The sequence below is a fragment of the Oncorhynchus clarkii genome, chromosome 1 (genome assembly GCF_045791955.1).
Source record: "Oncorhynchus clarkii lewisi isolate Uvic-CL-2024 chromosome 1, UVic_Ocla_1.0, whole genome shotgun sequence".
Lineage (NCBI taxonomy): Eukaryota > Metazoa > Chordata > Actinopteri > Salmoniformes > Salmonidae > Oncorhynchus > Oncorhynchus clarkii.
Genome location: NC_092147.1, coordinates 87445144 through 87466715, shown reverse-complemented (window position 1 = coordinate 87466715; position 21572 = coordinate 87445144). Strand labels below are relative to the sequence as shown.

Genomic DNA, 21572 nt, shown 5'->3' with positions numbered 1-21572 from the left:
CTGTCTCTCACTGTTCAAGTAAACCTACCATAAAAAGTATAGACGGATCATTTCTTTGTCAGTGGGCAAACGTACAAAATCAGCAGGGGATCAAATACTTTTTCCCCTCACTGTATTTAACCATATTGCTGATTATCAACATTTTGACTTTGCATCAATGTTCAATCTAGCTTTGAAGCGGACAAGTCTTCTGTGTTTATGTGTATGTGCATCCATCCATCCATGTGTGCATCACTCTAGCAGTGTACCAGAGCCAGCGGCTGGTGTGAGGGTGATGGGGAACATTAGGACCTTAGCCTTCATGAAGGACAGGTCAGCCAGCCCACAGATCACCCTGGCTGCCTCCTCACTCAGCTGGTCCTCCTCATCCCTATGGGGTTTCCTGACACAAACAACACATTAAGATGGAAAAACACAGAGGCGACATTTGATTGCAGGTGAGTTTTCCATGCAAAGCTCTTTCAGACCTGGCAAAGCACAATATAAAACCAATAGATTATGCTTGATTAGCAATTATTGATCACTACGTGTGTGTGTCAGTCTGACCTGGTGGAGGTGGTGGTGTTCTCCATAGTAGACATGAGGTGGTTCAGGGTGTCAGCTGGACGGCTGCTGGTGTCACTGTCTAGCTCTGGTCCACCACATCACACACACACACACACACACACGCCATACATATGTACACACACATTGCACCTGTGTTTAGAGTTCAAAACAAAAATACCACCATGGCACTTCTGTCCTTGGTCCAAATAAAAGGTGTACAAACTACTAGCAAGTGGTGAAGAAACCATCAAGAATTTGGTCTTTCAACACAGTGGGTGGCAGTATGGAGCTGGAATAAGAATCGACAGAACAGAGGAAAGCAGCATAGAGTTGGATAGAGGGCTCTTCCTTACATCTTTGCCATTCTGGATTCCGTGACAGCATGGGCAGCAATATTGAGGGCTCTCTCCATTTTACTTAAATTAGTTAATTGACAGTCGGTTAACAAACTGAAAGGGTTTGCATACTGCCTCCTGGAGTGTATTGTCTGAACAGGCATTAAGGCCAAGGTGGGTGATTTACAGCCACATCCAGGTATGGGACGTTTCCTCAGGAGTATAATTCATTGGCAGATCCTTCCTGCTGACCTGGATGGAATTCTGTGATCCTTACTTATCCTATAGAAATTCCCACCCAGTTGACTGCTTCCTTATGGTGAACGGCCTCAATGGCACTGCCCATGTTAAACCAGGATGTGTTATATCTATCCATGTCTATGGAGGAAAGTCGTCAGTGTAGTGATAGAACAGCCAGAGAAAACCAAGAGGCAGGACAGCTCAGATAGGTGTAATATATTAGAAAGAGGTTTATTCACCTATTTACAACAGTGTTTATTGCAACCACACTGAAAGAACCTTAAAACATCTCATTGGTTGGGGGGATCTAAAAAGAAATATAAAAACATATTCAAGCTAAATCAAATTGTATTTTCTTTTGCAGATATTGTGTTTATATAATCACAGTGATTGTAAAGATCAGTTTCAGTTTACTGAATATATATATATACATGTCCTCTTTATTTTACAAAGAAAATGAAAAGTAAAGATACAGAAGAATATAAGAAAACACAGAATAGGAGCTTAAACAGAAAACAGTAAGATGATCCTGGCTTTATCTATCCTGGGTTTATCTATCCTGGGTACCAGTAAGAGAATCCTGGCTTTATCTATCCTGGCTTTATCTATCCTGGGTACCAGTAAGAGAATCCTGGCTTTATCTATCCTGGCTTTATCTATCCTGGGTACTAGTAAGAGAATCCTGGCTTTATCTATCCTGGCTTTATCTATCCTGGGTACTAGTAAGAGGATCCTGGCTTTCTCTAGCCTGGGTACTAGTAAGAGGTACTAGTAAGAGGATCCTGGCTTTCTCTAGCCTGGGTTAATCTATCCTGGGTACCAGTAAGAGGATCCTGGCTTTATCTATCCTGGCTTTATCTATCCTGGGTACCAGTAAGAGAATCCTGGCTTTATCTATCCTGGCTTTATCTATCCTGGGTACTAGTAAGAGGATCCTGGCTTTCTCTAGCCTGGGTACTAGTAAGAGGATCCTGGCTTTCTCTATCCTGGGTTCTAGTAAGAGGATCCTGGCTTTCTCTATCCTGGGTACTAGTAAGAGGATCCTGTATTTCTCTATCCTGTGTACTAGTAAGAGGATCCTGGCTTTCTCTATCCTGGGTACTAGTAAGAGGATCCTGTATTTCTCTATCCTGGGTACTAGTAAGAGGATCCTGGCTTTCTCTAGTCTGGATACCAGTATGTTTGTGCTAATATTCCACTTCATGTCATGCCAAACATAATTTTTGGCATATGACAAAGTACAAGGAGTGGAATGTTAGTACAGAACAGGTCTGGATTTCAGGCTTTTTCACATGAGCTTATTTCTACTACTACCAAAATGCAGCTACTGGGGGGATTCCCTTTAGGCTATGGCCACACATTCATCTATATGGCTTGACTTGTCTTTGCCGGTTAAGTTAGACGTATAGAGAGAGAGCCTTGGGATTCCAGAGTACAAGATACAATTAAAGGGACAGTAGGTCATGAAAATGAGTAGTACCATCTAGAGGGACACTTCAGTGTGAAGAGAGGAGCAGAGGAGAGATGGAGGGGGAGAGGGGGGGAGTGATAGGGACTATGTTCCAAAGTCCACACTTGCATACCACTTACTTAGAATGCATGTCCAACACATTGCTTCATTATAGGTGGTAGTCTAGTATGTCCAACACATTGATTCATTATAGGTGGTAGTCTAGTATGTCCAACACATTGCTTCATTATAGGTGGTAGTCTAGTATGTCCAACACATTGATTCTTTATAGGTGGTAGTCTAGTATGTCCAACACATTGATTCATTATAGGTGGTAGTCTAGTATGCTGGTGTGGACATTGGAACCAAAGAGAGCAACAGGAGTCAGGTAGCAGCAGTCGGAGGGGAGAGTGTGTACAGCAGCCTCATCTCTGGCCCTGTAGGTAGGGGGCTCAGTGGGAGGACGTACCATCCAGACGGTTGACGCCAAGGCCACTGCTGCTCCAGTCAAACTGGGACCAAGGCTGGGGGGCCCCCTGCTGCCGGAAGGAACAAACTGGAGTGAGGCTCAGCAGTGTGCCCTCTATTCAACACAGTCTCTTGAAGGCCCATACTCACAAAAGCAAATCAGACAAAGGTGTGCTGATCTAGAATCAGGTCCCCCTGGTTCTTGTTATCTTATTGATTATGAGTTAAAAGACTAGACTGATCCTAGATCAGCACTCCTACTCCAATACGCTTTGTGAATATGGCCAGGTCTTCGTGATGAATAGAGGACAGAACAGAGGAATTGGGTGTTAGTTAGTCTAGGGTCAGATATTGTCATTATCCTCCTAATGCTAAGGTTAGGATCTGCGGTAAGGATATCTGATTATAGGTCAGAGTTTAGGGTTAACTTCATTATCAAGGGAGTGTAAAATATAGTGCCCAATGTTGCCCTGTTTGTGTTGGGTATACTACTGTGTGAGACACAGGATGTCTGGAAACATTACCAACTGTCACATCCTAGCCACAGGCTGTCTGGAGACATTACCAACTGTCACATCCTAGTCAGAGTGTCTGGAAACATTACCAACTGTCACATCCTAGCCACAGACTGTCTGGAAACATTACCAACTGTCACATCCTAGTCAGAATGTCTGGAAACATTACCAACTGTCACATCCTAGCCACAGGCTGTCTGGAAACGTTACCAACTGTCACATCCTAGTCAGAATGTCTGGAAACATTACCAACTGTCACATCCTAGCCACAGGCTGTCTGGAAACGTTACCAACTGTCACATCCTAGCCACAGGCTGTTTGTAAACGTTACCAACTGTCACATCCTAGCCACAGGCTGTTTGTAAAAATTACCAACTGTCACATCCTTGCCACAGACTGTCTGGAAACGTTACCAACTGTCACATCCTAGCCACAGGCTGTTTGTAAACGTTACCAACTGTCACATCCTAGCCACAGGCTGTTTGGAAACGTTACCAACTGTCACATCCTAGCCACAGACTGTCTGGAAATGTCACCAACTGTCACATCCTAGTCAGAGTGTCTGGAAACATTACCAACTGTCACATCCTAGCCACAGACTGTCTGGAAACATTACCAACTGTCACATCCTAGCCACAGGCTGTCTGGAAACGTTACCAACTGTCACATCCTAGTCAGAATGTCTGGAAACATTACCAACTGTCACATCCTAGCCACAGGCTGTCTGGAAACGTTACCAACTGTCACATCCTAGTCAGAGTGTCTGGAAACATTACCAACTGTCACATCCTAGCCACAGGCTGTCTGGAAACATTACCAACTGTCACATCCTAGTCAGACTGTCTGGAAACATTACCAACTGTCACATCCTAGCCACAGGCTGTCTGGAAACATTACCAACTGTCACATCCTAGTCAGAGTGTCTGGAAACATTACCAACTGTCACATCCTAGCCACAGGCTGTCTGGAAACGTTACCAACTGTCACATACTAGCCACAGACTGTCTGGAAACATTACCAACTGTCACATCCTAGCCACAGACTGTCTGGAAACATTACCAACTGTCACATCCTTGCCACAGACTGTCTGGAAACATTACCAACTGTCACATCCTAGCCACAGACTGTCTGGAAACATTACCAACTGTCACATCCTATCCACAGGCTGTCTGGAAACGTTACCAACTGTCACATCCTAGCCACAGACTGTCTGGAAACGTTACCAACTGTCACATCCTAGCCACAGACTGTCTGGAAACATTACCAACTGTCACATCCTAGCCACAGACTGTCTGGAAGCATTACCAACTGTCACATCCTTGCCTTTTATGTCCTCAATTCAAGGAACATAACTATTCTTACCTCTCTCTCAAAGTTTATTTTGAAGAGAGTATCTAAGGTCCCTCCTCCTCCAATGAGCTTTGAGAAAGGGGTGCGGGATTGAGGAAACAAAGACGGAAGAGAGTTTAACAGCTGGTAACATGTTCACACACAGCCGTGGTGTGCCTGTTGCTCTGGAGTGAAGTTTCCCCTAAGTACAGATCTAGGATCTGCTTCACCTCCCGCAATTCTAACTGTAACCATTTGGAGGGAAAATGCTAAACTGACCACATATCAGCATCTAGGACAACTTCTCCCTACACCTGTTTCTGTACCTGTATTGACGAGGTGGTGGTGGTTTCCTGTGACCCAGGAAGTGCTTGTGCTGTGGCAGCAGTCTTCTCCGCAGTTGAAGCTGGTCTCAGTGGCTCTTTGGTGGGCTCTAACATTCCCTGAGAGAGAAAGAGGGGAGAGGGGGTGAAAGAGAGAGAGGAGAGAGGGGGGATAACGGGGGAAATAGAGAGAGATGGGAGAGAGGGGGGATAACGGGGGAAAGAGAGAGAGAGAGGAGAGAGGGGGGATAACGGGGGAAAGAGAGAGAGAGAGGAGAGAGGGCGGATAACGGGGGAAAGAGAGAGAGAGGGGGGATAACGGGGGAAAGAGAGAGAGGAGAGAGGGGGGATAACGGGGGAAAGAGAGAGAGAGGAGAGAGGGGGGATAACGGGGGAAAGAGAGAGAGAGAGGAGAGAGGGCGGATAACGGGGGAAAGAGAGAGAGAGAGGAGAGAGGGCGGATAACGGGGGAAAGAGAGAGAGAGAGAGGGGGGATAACGGGGGAAAGAGAGAGAGAGGGGGGATAACGGGGGAAAGAGAGAGAGAGGGGGGATAACGGGGGAAAGAGAGAGAGAGAGGGGGGATAACAGGGGAAAGAGAGAGAGAGGGGGGATAACGGGGGAAAGAGAGAGAGAGAGAGGAGAGAGGGGGGATAACGGGGGAAAGAGAGAGAGAGGGGGGATAACGGGGGAAAGAGAGAGATGGGAGAGGGGGGATAACGGGGGAAAGAGAGAGAGAGGGGGGAAAACGGGGGAAAGAGAGAGAGAGGGGGGATAACGGGGGAAAGAGAGAGAGAGGGGGGATAACGGGGGAAAGAGAGAGAGAGGGGGGATAACGGGGGAAAGAGAGAGAGAGGGGGGATAACGGGGGAAAGAGAGAGAGAGAGGAGAGAGGGGGGATAACGGGGGAAGAGAGAGAGAGGGGGGATAACGGGGGAAAGAGAGAGATGGGAGAGGGGGGATAACGGGGGAAAGAGAGAGAGAGGGGGGAAAACGGGGGAAAGAGAGAGAGAGGGCGGATAACGGGGGAAAGAGAGAGAGATGGGAGAGCGATGGGGAATAAAAGGTGAAGGGGAAAGGCAGAGAAAGAAAGAGGTCACCATGGAACACTTGGTCACATGATGAAAGGTTTGGAGCGGGAGAAAGCAATATGGCCGACTGCCAAGTCATCATCTTATTGCTTTACACCTACCCAGTAGTTTTAGATCTGTGAACATTAAGGGTCTATCAGCATACAAGTCTAAGGGAAGGTAGCCTGGTCCCAGATCTGTTTGTGCTATCATGTCAACTCCTGGTCATGTTTGGCATGACAAGGAGTGGCATGACGGAACAAACTGACTGGTACGCATGCTTAGGGGGAGGATCTAGGGACAGAAATGGAACTAGGGCCACCATGGACTGTGTCCATATGGGCCCTGGTCTAAAGTAGTGCACTGTATAGGGAACAGGGTGCCATTTGGGACACAGTACAGTATCTGCATCAGTCCACTCACCAGGCTGGCTGCAAACACAGGAACTATGACAGGCTGCTTTCTCTGACCAGTGAACAACTGTGGAGGAGAGACAGAATCAGAAATCCCCAAGTAACTTTACCTGTAGCAGGAATTCAAGCTGGTGAAACGGTGCTGCTTTTACACCAATAAACAGAATATACAGACAGAATAACATTATATTATAGATGAAGAATTGACATATAATCCACATACAGTATGTACACTATAGATACAGCAGCAACAGAACACTTCTACACAGTAAAGGGGACATATAGACACATTTACAGTAAATGATGTACAATATGGAATTATGGGGAGGGAGGAGAGAGGGAGGGGCTTACGGACAGACAGACAAGACACAGGGAGTGTTCAATGCTCACTGCTCAATGATTGTCTGTATTGTTATTGTTTTTAATAACCTGCCCAGGGACTGCGTTTGAAAATTAGCCAGCTGGCTAAAACTGGCACTTTTACTGAAACGTTGATTAATGTGCACTGTCCCTGTAAAAATAAAAAATAAACTCAACACATGACAGACAGACAGACAGACAGACAGACAGACACATGACTTACTACATCGTTGATGTTGTTGTTGTCAAAGGCAGATGGCTTCACGTTTTATTTAGTTATGTTGCTCTGATGGAAAGTCCTTCATTGAGCACTATATATGTAGATGTTTTAAAGTCGTGTGAAATGCCATCCATCCATTTTGTTACTGTTTGTTGACATCTGCTGTTATTCTGTTGGGGAGGCTGAGGCTCACTCTGCTACACATGGAACCATTCACATAACTACAGAGTGTGGCTTTAAACTGAAAAGAGGCCGTTACCATGTTTCTGGTGTCCATCCCCAGACAGCGGAGCAGGGCCCTGTTGCTATGGGAACCGCCCCACTGGAATCCCAGGCCCACGGCATCGTGGAGGTCCTGAGGCTGCCGCCACGCGCCCCTAGGAACCCTGGGTAAAGCAACCAAGGAGGCGGTCACATACAGCAGAGTAGTGCTTTGGCCAGCCTCGAATGATATCTGCTGTTATTCCACTGAACCATCATCGTTATAATCATCATCATCATCACTAGAGGTTCTCTCACCAGTGTGTAGTGTGGTTGAGCCCCTTCGTCTCCTCTTCCTCAGGCTGTGTGTCTAGAGTCTCTAGCAGAGCCCTGAGGCTGAGCACATTCAACACCTCATCCCCACTGTCCTCCACCTCCTCCTCCACCCCCGTCTCCTCCTCCTCCATGGCAGTCTCCTCCCCCTCCACCCCAGTCTCCTCCCTCTCCTGATCCAGTTCTGGGACTGCCACTGCAGGGAAGCTGGTCTGTAGGACTCTCTGTAGCCGGATAGACAGGGAGTCCTGAATGGGAGAGACAGTGCTTGTTTGAGATCTATTACAGTGCAGTCAACTATATTGTAATCAAACACAATTAATGGGAAAGATTTTTAAACTAACTATGTGCATCTACCTGATTTTGAAGCAAACTGAAGTCTGGCAGGAACTGTCTTATTCCAGCAAACTCATTTAGGTGTGAACTACCTCTAGGAGCTACCTCTAGGAGCTACCTCTAGGAGCTACCTCTAGGAGCTACCTCTAGGAGCTACCTCTAGGAGCTACCTCTAGTCGAACTGCAGTGACAATCTATTGATACAATAATAAAAAACCATCTGGGCAGAATTATTCTTGCAGAGTCAAAGGTTATGACGAACATACTACAAATGTCAGAGTGGATTTCTACCAGACGTGGGACAACTAAGTACTGTAGGATGCCTCGTCATCCAGACTCCTGGAGAATCCTGTTTGGAGTCCCAACTCTCTATCACTTTACATTTGAGCATGCGGCGGCTGACCATTCATCTCACCGGTATAAATTGTGTGTCGGCCGTGTTGGGGAAAATGTGAGGTGACGGAGCTGGGACTGTCTCTCCGGCATTACACAATATAAATCCACTCTAATAACTCAGAAGACCACTCACCTGCAGCCTGTCCCTTCGTACAGCAGCACCTCCCTGACATCTCTCTTTCCACTTCTTCTCCTCTGCCTCTTCTGTCCGCCTGGCTCTATCCTCCTCTCCAAACTCTGCCCAGGTCTCCCCCTCCGACAGACCTCTCTGGTCCCCATACGCCCCCCAGCCCTCCTCCCTCTCACCCTGCCCCTCCAGGGGAGCAGAGTGGAAGTCTGCAAAGCTGTCGCTGACAGGAAGGTCTCCATGTCCAACCTCTTCCCCACACGCCTGGGTCGGACCTGGGTCCTCAGAATAGTCCTGTTCAAAGTCACCAAAGCCCTCCTGTGTCCTGGACTCCGATTGGTTGAAGTCAGCAAAGTCCTCCTGGCTAGGGAAGGATCCAGCATCCCTGAAGATTCCAAAGTCCTCTTCTTCATCTTCCTCCTCCACCATCTTTGTCTCGGTCTCCTCCCGGAGGTCACTCCGCTGCACCTCCTCTTTCTCCTTCTCCTCCTCCCCTATTGACGAGGGAGTGAAGACCGTCTCGCCAAAGTTCCCAAACTCCTCCAAAGCGTCTGACGACACAGCCTCACCAGAGGAGGCAAACTCCTCACTCACTGACCCACTGACTGTGGTGGGGAGAGGAGAGACACTGTCCTCTGTTTCGCTCTCCTCATCTTCCTCCTCCTCCACCCTCCTCCCTCCAAGTTCTGGGTCCTGTGTAAGCACGCTATCCCTGTTGATGCTGGGTGCCCTCTCTCCAGGCTCCCCCAGCCCCTCACCCCTAGCACAGAGCACCTCTATGGGGGCTAAGAGGACAGAGTCCTGAGGGTGGCCCCTTAGCTCACAGTGTTGCTGGACTCCAGTGCAGTCCCTGTCCCCTTGCTGTGCTAAACATTGAGAGTCAGGCCCGCCAGGCTCTATTCTGGCCCGCTGCTCTATGTCCTTCTGGACCGAGTGTGCATTGCAGAAACCGTTGGTTAGGTTTGTCCCTTCCATCCTGCCGTCCTTCCTGTGCTCCGTACTGTGAGTGTGAGTGAAGCCGCAGCACCAGGGTTCCAGCTCCATCTCTGGCTCGGCGAACGCAGAGAAGTCTGCAAACCCCTGCTCCTGGCTGGGGGAGCCCAGGCCAGCCGGTACAAGACCTGTGGTGAATTAAGTAATACATTTTACTGGAACGTATTTAAAATACATATAGAGATGCCTCAGCCATTTGAGTACAACAGTACATATTAAAAATTATTGAGGATTAAAAACACAATACAACAAAAACTTGTATTACAAAGACTAAGTTGCTAGGCAACCTCACTAACAACTCCATGACAGCCCTCGGGACTAAAGTTGTTACCTGCAGACATGGTCCCCTGGGGATTCCGCTTGACAAACCCATTGGTGAGAGGGAAGTCAGGGAGGTCGCAATGACAGGGCTGCCCTTTGACCTCCAACCCCGGCCGAACCCTGCCGACCTCTGAGGTCCCAGTATTAGCGGGCTGTGATTGGTCCACCACCGGCGCCCGTGGCTTCTTCAGGTCGTCAGCTGCTCGGAACTGTTTCGAGATTCCTTTGCTATGGGTAGTTCCGGAGAAAGAGGAGGAGTTACTAACACTAAAGTGCACCGTTGATAGGGTCGGGGAGGCGGGGTCTGTTGAGGAGGGGCACGGCTGGTTGGATGACATTGCCACACCCCCAGAGAAATCCCCAAACTCGTCATCATCCTCCTCTCCCCCTGATTCGTCGTCCAGCGGAGGGGGGGAGGAGGAGTATATGCGCATCACTTCCTGTTCCATGGGAGAGCTCTCCTGGCTGAAGGCCTCATAGATCTGTAGGGAGAACACACAGACAGGTTGAGTACAGAACGGCCTACTAGAAGACAGGTTGAGTACAGAACGGCCTACTAGAAGACAGGTTGATTACAGAACGGCCTACTAGAAGACAGGTTGAGTACAGAACGGCCTACTAGAAGACAGGTTGAGTACAGAACGGCCTACTAGAAGACAGGTTGAGTACAGAACGGCCTACTAGAAGACAGGTTGAGTACAGAACGGCCTACTAGAAGACAGGTTGAGTACAGAACGGCCTACTAGAAGACAGGTTGAGTACAGAACGGCCTACTAGAAGACAGGTTGAGTACAGAACGGCCTACTAGAAGACAGGTTGAGTACAGAACGGCCTACTAGAAGACAGGTTGAGTACAGAACGGCCTACTAGAAGACAGGTTGAGTACAGAACGGCCTACTAGAAGACAGGTTGAGTACAGAACGGCCTACTAGAAGACAGGTTGAGTACAGAACGGCCTACTAGAAGACAGGTTGAGTACAGAACGGCCTACTAGAAGACAGGTTGAGTACAGAACGGCCTACTAGAAGACAGTCTGAATGTTCAATCAATCAAATAAATGTGGTGGTGGGAGAAAAATAAAAGGAAGATCTTTTTCTACATAGTCATATGTCATTATTAACAGTAGGTCTTGTTCTACATAGTTATATGTCATTATTAACAGACAGTAGGCCTTGTTCTACATAGCCATATGTCATTATTAACAGACAGTAGGTCTTGTTCTACATAGTCATATGTCATTATTAACAGACAGTAGGTCTTGTTCTACATAGTCATATGTCATTATTAACAGACAGTAGGTCTTGTTCTACATAGCCATATGTCATTATTAACAGACAGTAGGCCTTGTTCTACATAGTCATATGTCATTATTAACAGACAGTAGGTCTTGTTCTACATAGTTATATGTCATTATTAACAGACAGTAGGTCTTGTTCTACATAGTCTGGTGTCATTATTAACAGACAGTAGGCCTTGTTCTACATAGCCATATGTCATTATTAACAGACAGTAGGTCTTGTTCTACATAGTCATATGTCATTATTAACAGACAGTAGGTCTTGTTCTACATAGCCATATGTCATTATTAACAGACAGTAGGTCTTGTTCTACATAGTCATATGTCATTATTAACAGACAGTAGGTCTTGTTCTACATAGTCATATGTCATTATTAACAGACAGTAGGTCTTGTTCTACATAGTCATATGTCATTATTAACAGACAGTAGGTCTTGTTCTACATAGCCATATGTCATTATTAACAGACAGTAGGTCTTGTTCTACATAGTCTGGTGTCATTATTAACAGACAGTAGGCCTTGTTCTACATAGCCATATGTCATTATTAACAGACAGTAGGTCTTGTTCTACATAGTCATATGTCATTATTAACAGACAGTAGGTCTTGTTCTACATAGCCATATGTCATTATTAACAGACAGTAGGTCTTGTTCTACATAGTCATATGTCATTATTAACAGACAGTAGGTCTTGTTCTACATAGTCATATGTCATTATTAACAGACAGTAGGTCTTGTTCTACATAGTCATATGTCATTATTAACAGACAGTAGGTCTTGTTCTACATAGTTATATGTCATTATTAACAGACAGTAGGCCTTGTTCTACATAGTCATATGTCATTATTAACAGACAGTAGGTCTTGTTCTACATAGTTATATGTCATTATTAACAGACAGTAGGTCTTGTTCTACATAGTTATATGTCATTATTAACAGACAGTAGGTATTGTTCTACATAGTCATATGTCATTATTAACAGACAGTAGGCCTTGTTCTACATAGTCATATGTCATTATTAACAGACAGTAGGTCTTGTTCTACATAGTTATATGTCATTATTAACAGACAGTAGGTCTTGTTCTACATAGTTATATGTCATTATTAACAGACAGTAGGTCTTGTTCTACATAGTTATATGTCATTATTAACAGACAGTAGGTCTTGTTCTACATAGTTATATGTCATTATTAACAGACAGTAGGCCTTGTTCTACATAGTCATATGTCATTATTAACAGACAGTAGGTCTTGTTCTACATAGCCATATGTCATTATTAACAGACAGTAGATCTTGTTCTACATAGTCATATGTCATTATTAACAGACAGTAGGCCTTGTTCTACATAGTCATATGTCATTATTAACAGACAGTAGGTCTTGTTCTACATAGTTATATGTCATTATTAACAGACAGTAGGTCTTGTTCTACATAGTCTGGTGTCATTATTAACAGACAGTAGGCCTTGTTCTACATAGCCATATGTCATTATTAACAGACAGTAGGTCTTGTTCTACATAGTCATATGTCATTATTAACAGACAGTAGGTCTTGTTCTACATAGCCATATGTCATTATTAACAGACAGTAGGTCTTGTTCTACATAGTCATATGTCATTATTAACAGACAGTAGGTCTTGTTCTACATAGTCATATGTCATTATTAACAGACAGTAGGTCTTGTTCTACATAGTCATATGTCATTATTAACAGACAGTAGGTCTTGTTCTACATAGTTATATGTCATTATTAACAGACAGTAGGCCTTGTTCTACATAGTCATATGTCATTATTAACAGACAGTAGGTCTTGTTCTACATAGTTATATGTCATTATTAACAGACAGTAGGTCTTGTTCTACATAGTTATATGTCATTATTAACAGACAGTAGGTATTGTTCTACATAGTCATATGTCATTATTAACAGACAGTAGGCCTTGTTCTACATAGTCATATGTCATTATTAACAGACAGTAGGTCTTGTTCTACATAGTTATATGTCATTATTAACAGACAGTAGGTCTTGTTCTACATAGTTATATGTCATTATTAACAGACAGTAGGTCTTGTTCTACATAGTTATATGTCATTATTAACAGACAGTAGGCCTTGTTCTACATAGTCATATGTCATTATTAACAGACAGTAGGTCTTGTTCTACATAGCCATATGTCATTATTAACAGACAGTAGATCTTGTTCTACATAGTCATATGTCATTATTAACAGACAGTAGGTCTTGTTCTACATAGTTATATGTCATTATTAACAGACAGTAGGCCTTGTTCTACATAGTCATATGTCATTATTAACAGACAGTAGATCTTGTTCTACATAGTCATATGTCATTATTAACAGACAGTAGGCCTTGTTCTACATAGTCTGGTGTCATTATTAACAGACAGTAGGCCTTGTTCTACATAGTTATATGTCATTATTAACAGACAGTAGGTCTTGTTCTACATAGCCATATGTCATTATTAACAGACAGTAGGTCTTGTTCTACATAGTTATATGTCATTATTAACAGACAGTAGGTCTTGTTCTACATAGTCATATGTCATTATTAACAGACAGTAGGCCTTGTTCTACATAGTCATATGTCATTATTAACATACAGTAGATCTTGTTCTACATAGTCATATGTCATTATTAACAGACAGTAGGCCTTGTTCTACATAGTCTGGTGTCATTATTAACAGACAGTAGGCCTTGTTCTACATAGTTATATGTCATTATTAACAGACAGTAGGTCTTGTTCTACATAGTTATATGTCATTATTAACAGACAGTAGGCCTTGTTCTACATAGTCTGGTGTCATTATTAACAGACAGTAGGCCTTGTTCTACATAGTCTGGTGTCATTATTAACAGACAGTAGATCTTGTTCTACATAGTCATATGTCATTATTAACAGACAGTAGATCTTGTTCTACATAGCCATATGTCATTATTAACAGACAGTAGGCCTTGTTCTACATAGTCTGGTGTCATTATTAACAGACAGTATATCTTGTTCTACATAGTCATATGCCATTATTAACAGACAGTAGATCTTGTTCTACATAGCCATATGTCATTATTAACAGACAGTAGGCCTTGTTCTACATAGTCTGGTGTCATTATTAACAGACAGTAGATCTTGTTCTACATAGTCATATGTCATTATTAACAGACAGTAGATCTTGTTCTACATAGTCATATGTCATTATTAACAGACAGTAGGTCTTGTTCTACATAGCCATATGTCATTATTAACAGACAGTAGGTCTTGTTCTACATAGCCATATGTCATTATTAACAGACAGTAGGTCTTGTTCTACATAGCCATATGTCATTATTAACAGACAGTAGGCCTTGTTCTACATAGCCATATGTCATTATTAACAGACAGTAGGCCTTGTTCTACATAGCCATATGTCATTATTAACAGACAGTAGGTCTTGTTCTACATAGTCATGTGTCATTATTAACAGACAGTAGGCCTTGTTCTACATAGCCATATGTCATTATTAACAGACAGTAGGCCTTGTTCTACATAGCCATATGTCATTATTAACAGACAGTAGGCCTTGTTCTACATAGTCATATGTCATTATTAACAGTAGGTCTTGTTCTACATAGCCATATGTCATTATTAACAGACAGTAGGTCTTGTTCTACATAGTCATATGACATTATTAACAGACAGTAGGCCTTGTTCTACATAGCCATATGTCATTATTAACAGACAGTAGGCCTTGTTCTACATAGCCATATGTCATTATTAACAGACAGTAGGCCTTGTTCTACATAGCCATATGTCATTATTAACAGTAGGCCTTGTTCTACATAGTCATATGTCATTATTAACAGTAGGCCTTGTTCTACATAGTCATATGTCATTATTAACAGACAGTAGGCCTTGTTCTACATAGCCATATGTCATTATTAACAGGCAGTAGGCCTTGTTCTACATAGCCATATGTCATTATTAACAGACAGTAGGTCTTGTTCTACATAGCCATATGTCATTATTAACAGACAGTAGGTCTTGTTCTACATAGTTATATGTCATTATTAACAGACAGTAGGCCTTGTTCTACATAGCCATATGTCATTATTAACAGACAGTAGGTCTTGTTCTACATAGCCATATGTCATTATTAACAGACAGTAGGTCTTGTTCTACATAGCCATATGTCATTATTAACAGACAGTAGGTCTTGTTCTACATAGCCATATGTCATTATTAACAGACAGTAGGTCTTGTTCTACATAGCCATATGTCATTATTAACAGAAAGTAGGCCTTGTTCTACATAGCCATATGTCATTATTAACAGACAGTAGGCCTTGTTCTACATAGCCATATGTCATTATTAACAGACAGTAGATCTTGTTCTACATAGTCATATGTCATTATTAACAGACAGTAGGTATTGTTCTACATAGCCATATGTCATTATTAACAGACAGTAAGCCTTGTTCTACATAGTCATATGTCATTATTAACAGACCTACATGCTCTTCCTATTGTAAGTTAGCAGTAACAAATCAAGCAGAGTAAGTTTGGCGAAACAGAGCGACCATTTTACTCACATATGCGTCTAAATGTTTAGCTGTCTGACCTGGAATTCTATCCTAGGAGCACCAGTGTACCAAGACAGTTTTGGAATTCTAGCTGTAATATATTTCATTGTGCTTCTAAATGTATTTGTGTGCACCTACATTTTTCAACTCGGCACAAACGTGCTCCTTGTAAAAAAAAAGGTCAGTGTAGAGCCCTGCTAAATGAACATCAGGAGAAGGTCTCCAGTGGAGGAAAAAATATGATTTTTTTTTTTAAAGAGAACCTTTCAAACTTGTTTGAAAAGTGTTGGGGGAAAAAACACTTTGGCTACTCAGACATCAACTGTAATCATGTCACCCAAGTGTATGATTGAGTCCCAAATGGCACCTTACTCCCTATATAGTCAAATCTAATTTAATCTGTCACATGCTCCAAATACAACAGGTGAAATGCTTACCTACAAGCCCTTAACCAACAATGTAGTTGAAAATAAGTGAAGTAAAAAATTAAAGTAACAAATAATTAAAGAGCAGCAGTAAAATAGCAATAGCGAGGCTATATACAGGGGGTACCGAGTAGAGGTCGACCGATTAATCGGAATGGCCGATTAATTAGGGCCGATTTCAAGTTTTCATAACAATCGGAAATCTGTATTTTTGGACACCGATTTGGCCGATTTTTTTACACCTTTATTTAACTAGGTAAGTCAGTTAAGAACAAGTTCTTATTTTCAATGATGTCCTAGGAAAGGTGGGTTAACTGCCTGTTCAGGGGCAGAACGACAAATGTTTATCTTGTCAGCTCAGGGATTCAATCTTGCAACCTTACAGTTAACTAACGTTAGTTCAACGCTCTAACCACCTGCCTCTCATTGCACTCCACGAGGAGCCTGCCTGTTACACGAATGCAGTAAGAAGCCAAGGTAAGTTGCTAGCTAGCATTAAACTTATCATATAACAAACAATCAAGCAATCAATCATAATCACTAGTTATCTACACATGGTTGATGATATTACTAGTTTATCTAGCGTGTCCTGCGTTGCATATAATCGATGCGGTGCGCATTCGCGGAAAAAGGACTCCAGAGCTCTAGTATCTGGGGGAGCCTGGAACTGTCAGCTGAGTGGTTATAAACTGTGGTGAGACTCATGAGAAAATCCCTATGTTGGTGTGTATGTATGTGCGTAGGTTAGGATGGTATAAAAGGAATGTATTTGTGAAAACTTGAGAGCTCTCACAAATAAATCGGGATCTGATCAATTGTTAGCTGAGAATTCTGTCTGTTTTATTTAAGACCAGAACTTTACAACCTCTGGGTATCAGACAGATAAAGATAATTGGAATTTATGAACATTGATTACAAAATTACTTAACAGAAGTCCTTTGGACATAGACTTGGCACTCTGGTACCACTTGCCGTGCAGTAGCATAGAGAACAGTCTATGACTTGGGTGGCTGGAGTATACCAGGCAGTGATGCAACCAGTGCTCTCGATGGTGTAGCTGTAGAACTTTTTAAGGATCTGAGGCCCCATGCCAAATCTTTTCAGTCTCCTGAGGGGGAATAGGCTTCGCCGTGCCCTCTTCACGACTGTCTTGGTGTGTTTGGAACATTCTAGTTTGTTGGTGATGTGGACACCAAGGAACTTGAAGCTCTCAACCTGCTCCACTACAGCCCTGTCGATGAGAATGGGGGCGTGCTCGGTCCTCCTTTTCCTGTAGTCCACAATTACCTCCTTTGTCTTGATTGTGTTGAGGGAGAGGATGTGTCCTGGCACCACACGGCCAGTTCTCTGACCTCCTCCCTATAGGCTGTCTCATTGTTGTTGGTGATCAGGCCTACCACTGTTGTGTCAACTGCAAACTCAATGATGGTGTTGGATTCGTGCCTGGCCATGCAGTCATGAGTGAACAGGAAGTACAGGAGGGGACTGAGCACGCACCCCTGAGGGGTCCCCGTGTTGAGGATCAGTGTGGCGGATGTGTTGTTACCTACCCTCACCACCTGGGGACGGCCTGTCAGGAAGTTCAGGATCCAGTTGCAGAGGGAGGTGTTCAGTCCCAGGGTCCTGAGCTTAGTGGTGAGCATTAAGGGCACTATAGTTTTGAACGCTGAGCTGGAGTTAATGAACAGCATTGTCACATAGCTGCTCCTTTTGTCCAGGTGGGGAAGGGCAGTGTGGAGTGAGACTGCATCATCTGTGGATCTGTTGGTGCGGTATGTGAATTGGAGTGGGTCTAAGGTTTCAGGGATAATGGTGTTGATGTGAGCCATGACCATCCTTTCAAAGCACTTCACGGCTACAGACGTGATGCACTACTACCCAAGTGCACTATTATGTGGACCGTGGTCAAAAGTAGTGCAGTAGATAGGTGAACAGGATGTCATTTTGAATGCAGCCTGTGTGTCATTGACTTCCCCATGCATGACTTTGTGCTCTCACTAAACAGGAACTACAAACACAAATATGTTTGGCACGCAAAACAGCAGGAGCGAGATTTGGTTGTTAACTCTGAGTTTGGACTATGTTCAGTCTTATCCCTCAGAGGAATGGGTGTTTTATAGGCTGAAGTGGTCCTAGATAACAGCAGGTTTGTAGGTTCCCACTGGGGTTACCCATATGAGAATGTATGCACGGACTACTTTAAGTCACTATGGATAAAAGTGTCTGCTAAATGGAATATATTATTAGGCTATATTATATTATTACTAAGTAGCAGATATTAACGGCACAGTAAGCAACAGGCTAAATCAAGACTGTTTCAGGCCTTATCAGGATTAAAACTTGCCAACGTGTTATTTGTTGTGCATTAAGGATGGACTAACCTGGGGTGTATTCATTAATCGCAGACCGTAGCAAAGCGTTTGGCTCGTTTCAAAACTGTTTACTCAGTAAGGGGAGTGTATGACTGCACACTTCGAAAGAAGGGTAGAGAACCTTCCCCTTCAAGGACAGAGGGATCATTACAAATGGTGCCTTATTCCCTAGTGCACTACTTCTGACCAGGGTGAGCCCTAGGGTGCCATTTGGGACAAGGAGAGAATGTCAGAGAGATCAAGGTCACGGGGTAATCTATAACGCAGGTCTAACTAGCTACCTACTTCACTCCTCACTGATAGACTAGCTGCATCTTACACAAACACACTTTCCCCATTACGTTGCCAATTCAATTATTGAAGAATCTGTTAAATAACCTCAAAGTTAACAATTATTCTTTAGTCTCTTGCTTGCCTGTAATATCAGTTATTCTAGGACCAAAAGGCCTACTGTCTACCTCTGTCTTAGTTGTTTTCTTGTTGTTGAGGCCATTGGAATGGAAAAAGTAGCCAGGACAAAGCCTACACAACACCTCCAGTCAGCGAGCCAGCCAGCCAGTCAGTCAGCGAGCCAGCCAGCCAGTCAGTCAGCGAGCCAGTCAGTCAGTGTAAACTGATCCAGGGAATTGTATCCAGCAGCATCATTGTGCTCCACTAGTCAGCTCACAGATAGGAAGGGTGAGGGCTGCTGCTGCACCTACATAAACAGATTATGTCTCAAATGTCACCCTATTCCCTATATAGTGCACTCCCTATATAGGGCCAACGGGGCTCTGGACTGGTGAAAAGTAGTGCACTACATAGGGAACATGGTAGATCCTCTTCCACCAGAAACTCTGTACTTCATAATATTATCAGCGTGCTACCATAAAGTCAGACCATTTCTGTGTGTGAACATACAAGTATATCCCTTCACCACTAATTTACTAGGTATCAGTGAGTACATACAGAGATATAGGCATATCCATAGCTATCCAACTAATGAAGAAGCCGGTTAGCTAGCTTCCTGTAACATGATGCCAATGCACTGCACTGAATCTGAATCTACCGTCAATGGAAAATGTGAACTACAATCCCAACTCTGTGTTTTAACGTTTAGAAACGTCAATCTTCCATCAGCGTGAAAGAATCCCTTAAATATATATATATATTTTTTAAACACTCGACCTCCATCCAACAAAACTACACTTCAACTACACTTCCCGAGTTACGTTTACACTAGGTAGCTAATTTGCTGTAACATGCAGATATGACAGTTGGAACACTAACCCTATATAAAAGGTGTGTATCAATTTAACATAATTTCTCGCTGATATGAAAGATAAAGTCATTGTGCATTCAAAACCATGCGGCAAGCAATGCGTGTTAATGTCCAGCCCGAGGGTCAGGACTCAACAAAACTCCCCCCTACAGAAGACGTCTCGCTCCAATGACTCTTATGTGTAATGTAATGGACCTGAGAGTCATTAAGGGGCTAGTGTTGTTCTAACTAGCTAGATAAACCACTTGACTTTGATACCCTGTAGTAGTGGGAAATGAGGTTGATGTCTGTTGACAGTGAGATGACAACCCTGAGCTATGAGAAATGGGTCACGATGAGAAAATATATAACTAGCGAGCTTGTTGAGAAACAAATACAATTTCGTTAGCTACTAATGTTAGCTAGCTTTGAAACAACAACAGACCTATTTGAGATTAGGCAGGTGTCTTAAACTGGCAGGCTAACTAATGCTGTGATTAGATATCTAGCTAGTAAACTAGATACGTAGATCTTAATAGTTAACGTTAGCCAGTTAACTGTGAGCATAAATGAGACAGACGTGTTTGCTTTTGAAAACACCAGCAATGTTTTATTTAACTAACTCTGGTCCAAGGGCCTACGTCGGATACAGCCCATATTGCAGATCCAGAGCATGAGCTAGTGTGGTGGTAGATATAGCACTTCAGCAACATACTTACTTAAAGTAGCTATATTGAAGACAGTCACTAAACAACATGAAAAAAAATCCTTGATGGATGAATTGAAAGATTCAGGCCATTGAAGAAGGCTCTTGCGGCATAATGCCACACGTAATGCCCTGGACCAGAGCTAACAACTAGCTCGCTAATAGCTACTTGGCTAGCTATTTCCCTCTTACCTTCAGATGTTGTAGCTATGGCATGTTCATCTCACAACCGGGATGTGCAGATGAACTAAGATGTACGAAACAAAATGTTGATTTAGAGTAAATACCTGTTATGATAATTAGCGTAGCAGGTGCCTGGACTGTAGCTAGCTACACTGCCTCTCTCTATCAAGCTACTGTTACTGCATCTCTCCACTTCACTCTGTTGGCATGATAACAAACAAATACAACAATTGTGCCGATTCGTTACTTTCTGTAATGCCAGCCCAAATGTTTTAATTTGTAAAATCCTCCTTTTATTTGTTTATTTAGCTTAGATTAAATAAGAGTTAGTGTTGATTTACAAAAAAAATAAAAATCTATATTTACAAAACATGAGATCTTCTGGGTAAAGTGGGTAGGTAACTATACTTTCCTGGCATGGCATGTAGGTGTAGAGTATATATACCTGTGATGAACACATCGCTGCTCACATGGAATTGCCACATATACTTTGTTCATACTGTAATAATGTTAACATGGGTTATAGCCTACACCAGCTGTGCTGTGCTCACAGACACACCTAGACAAGTGCACCTATCAACTACTGGACTGGGATTGAAGGACGCTCATGCTGCATCTATTTTATTCAGCTGAACATGAGAAATATTGTAATTCAAGTTGAGAGGGAGATAGAGAGAGAGAGAAACAGGCAGGCAGGCAGACAGAGGCAGACAGACAGGCAAAAAGATACAGAGTTATAAATATTATTATCATGGGTTATAAGAATCCAATCCATTCAGTGAGATTGTTCTTCCATTAAGAA

At 43.3% G+C, this 21572-nt stretch overlaps 1 protein-coding gene across 1 annotated transcript; it reads right to left on the bottom strand.

The window, feature by feature from the left end:
• Window positions 1–219: 219 nt before the first annotated feature.
• Window positions 220–20966, bottom strand: LOC139418168 (aftiphilin-like). Its single transcript, XM_071167425.1, has 10 exons — window positions 20780–20966; window positions 9986–10457; window positions 8668–9782; window positions 7788–8050; window positions 7528–7654; window positions 6699–6755; window positions 5210–5326; window positions 3041–3110; window positions 547–631; window positions 220–382 (listed from the first exon to the last, which is right to left on the bottom strand). Exons 2-10 carry the CDS (start codon window positions 10422–10424, stop codon window positions 232–234), a joined length of 2424 nt encoding a protein of 807 aa, XP_071023526.1. The 5' UTR covers window positions 10425–10457; window positions 20780–20966; the 3' UTR covers window positions 220–231.
• Between the last annotated feature and the right edge of the window lie 606 nt (window positions 20967–21572).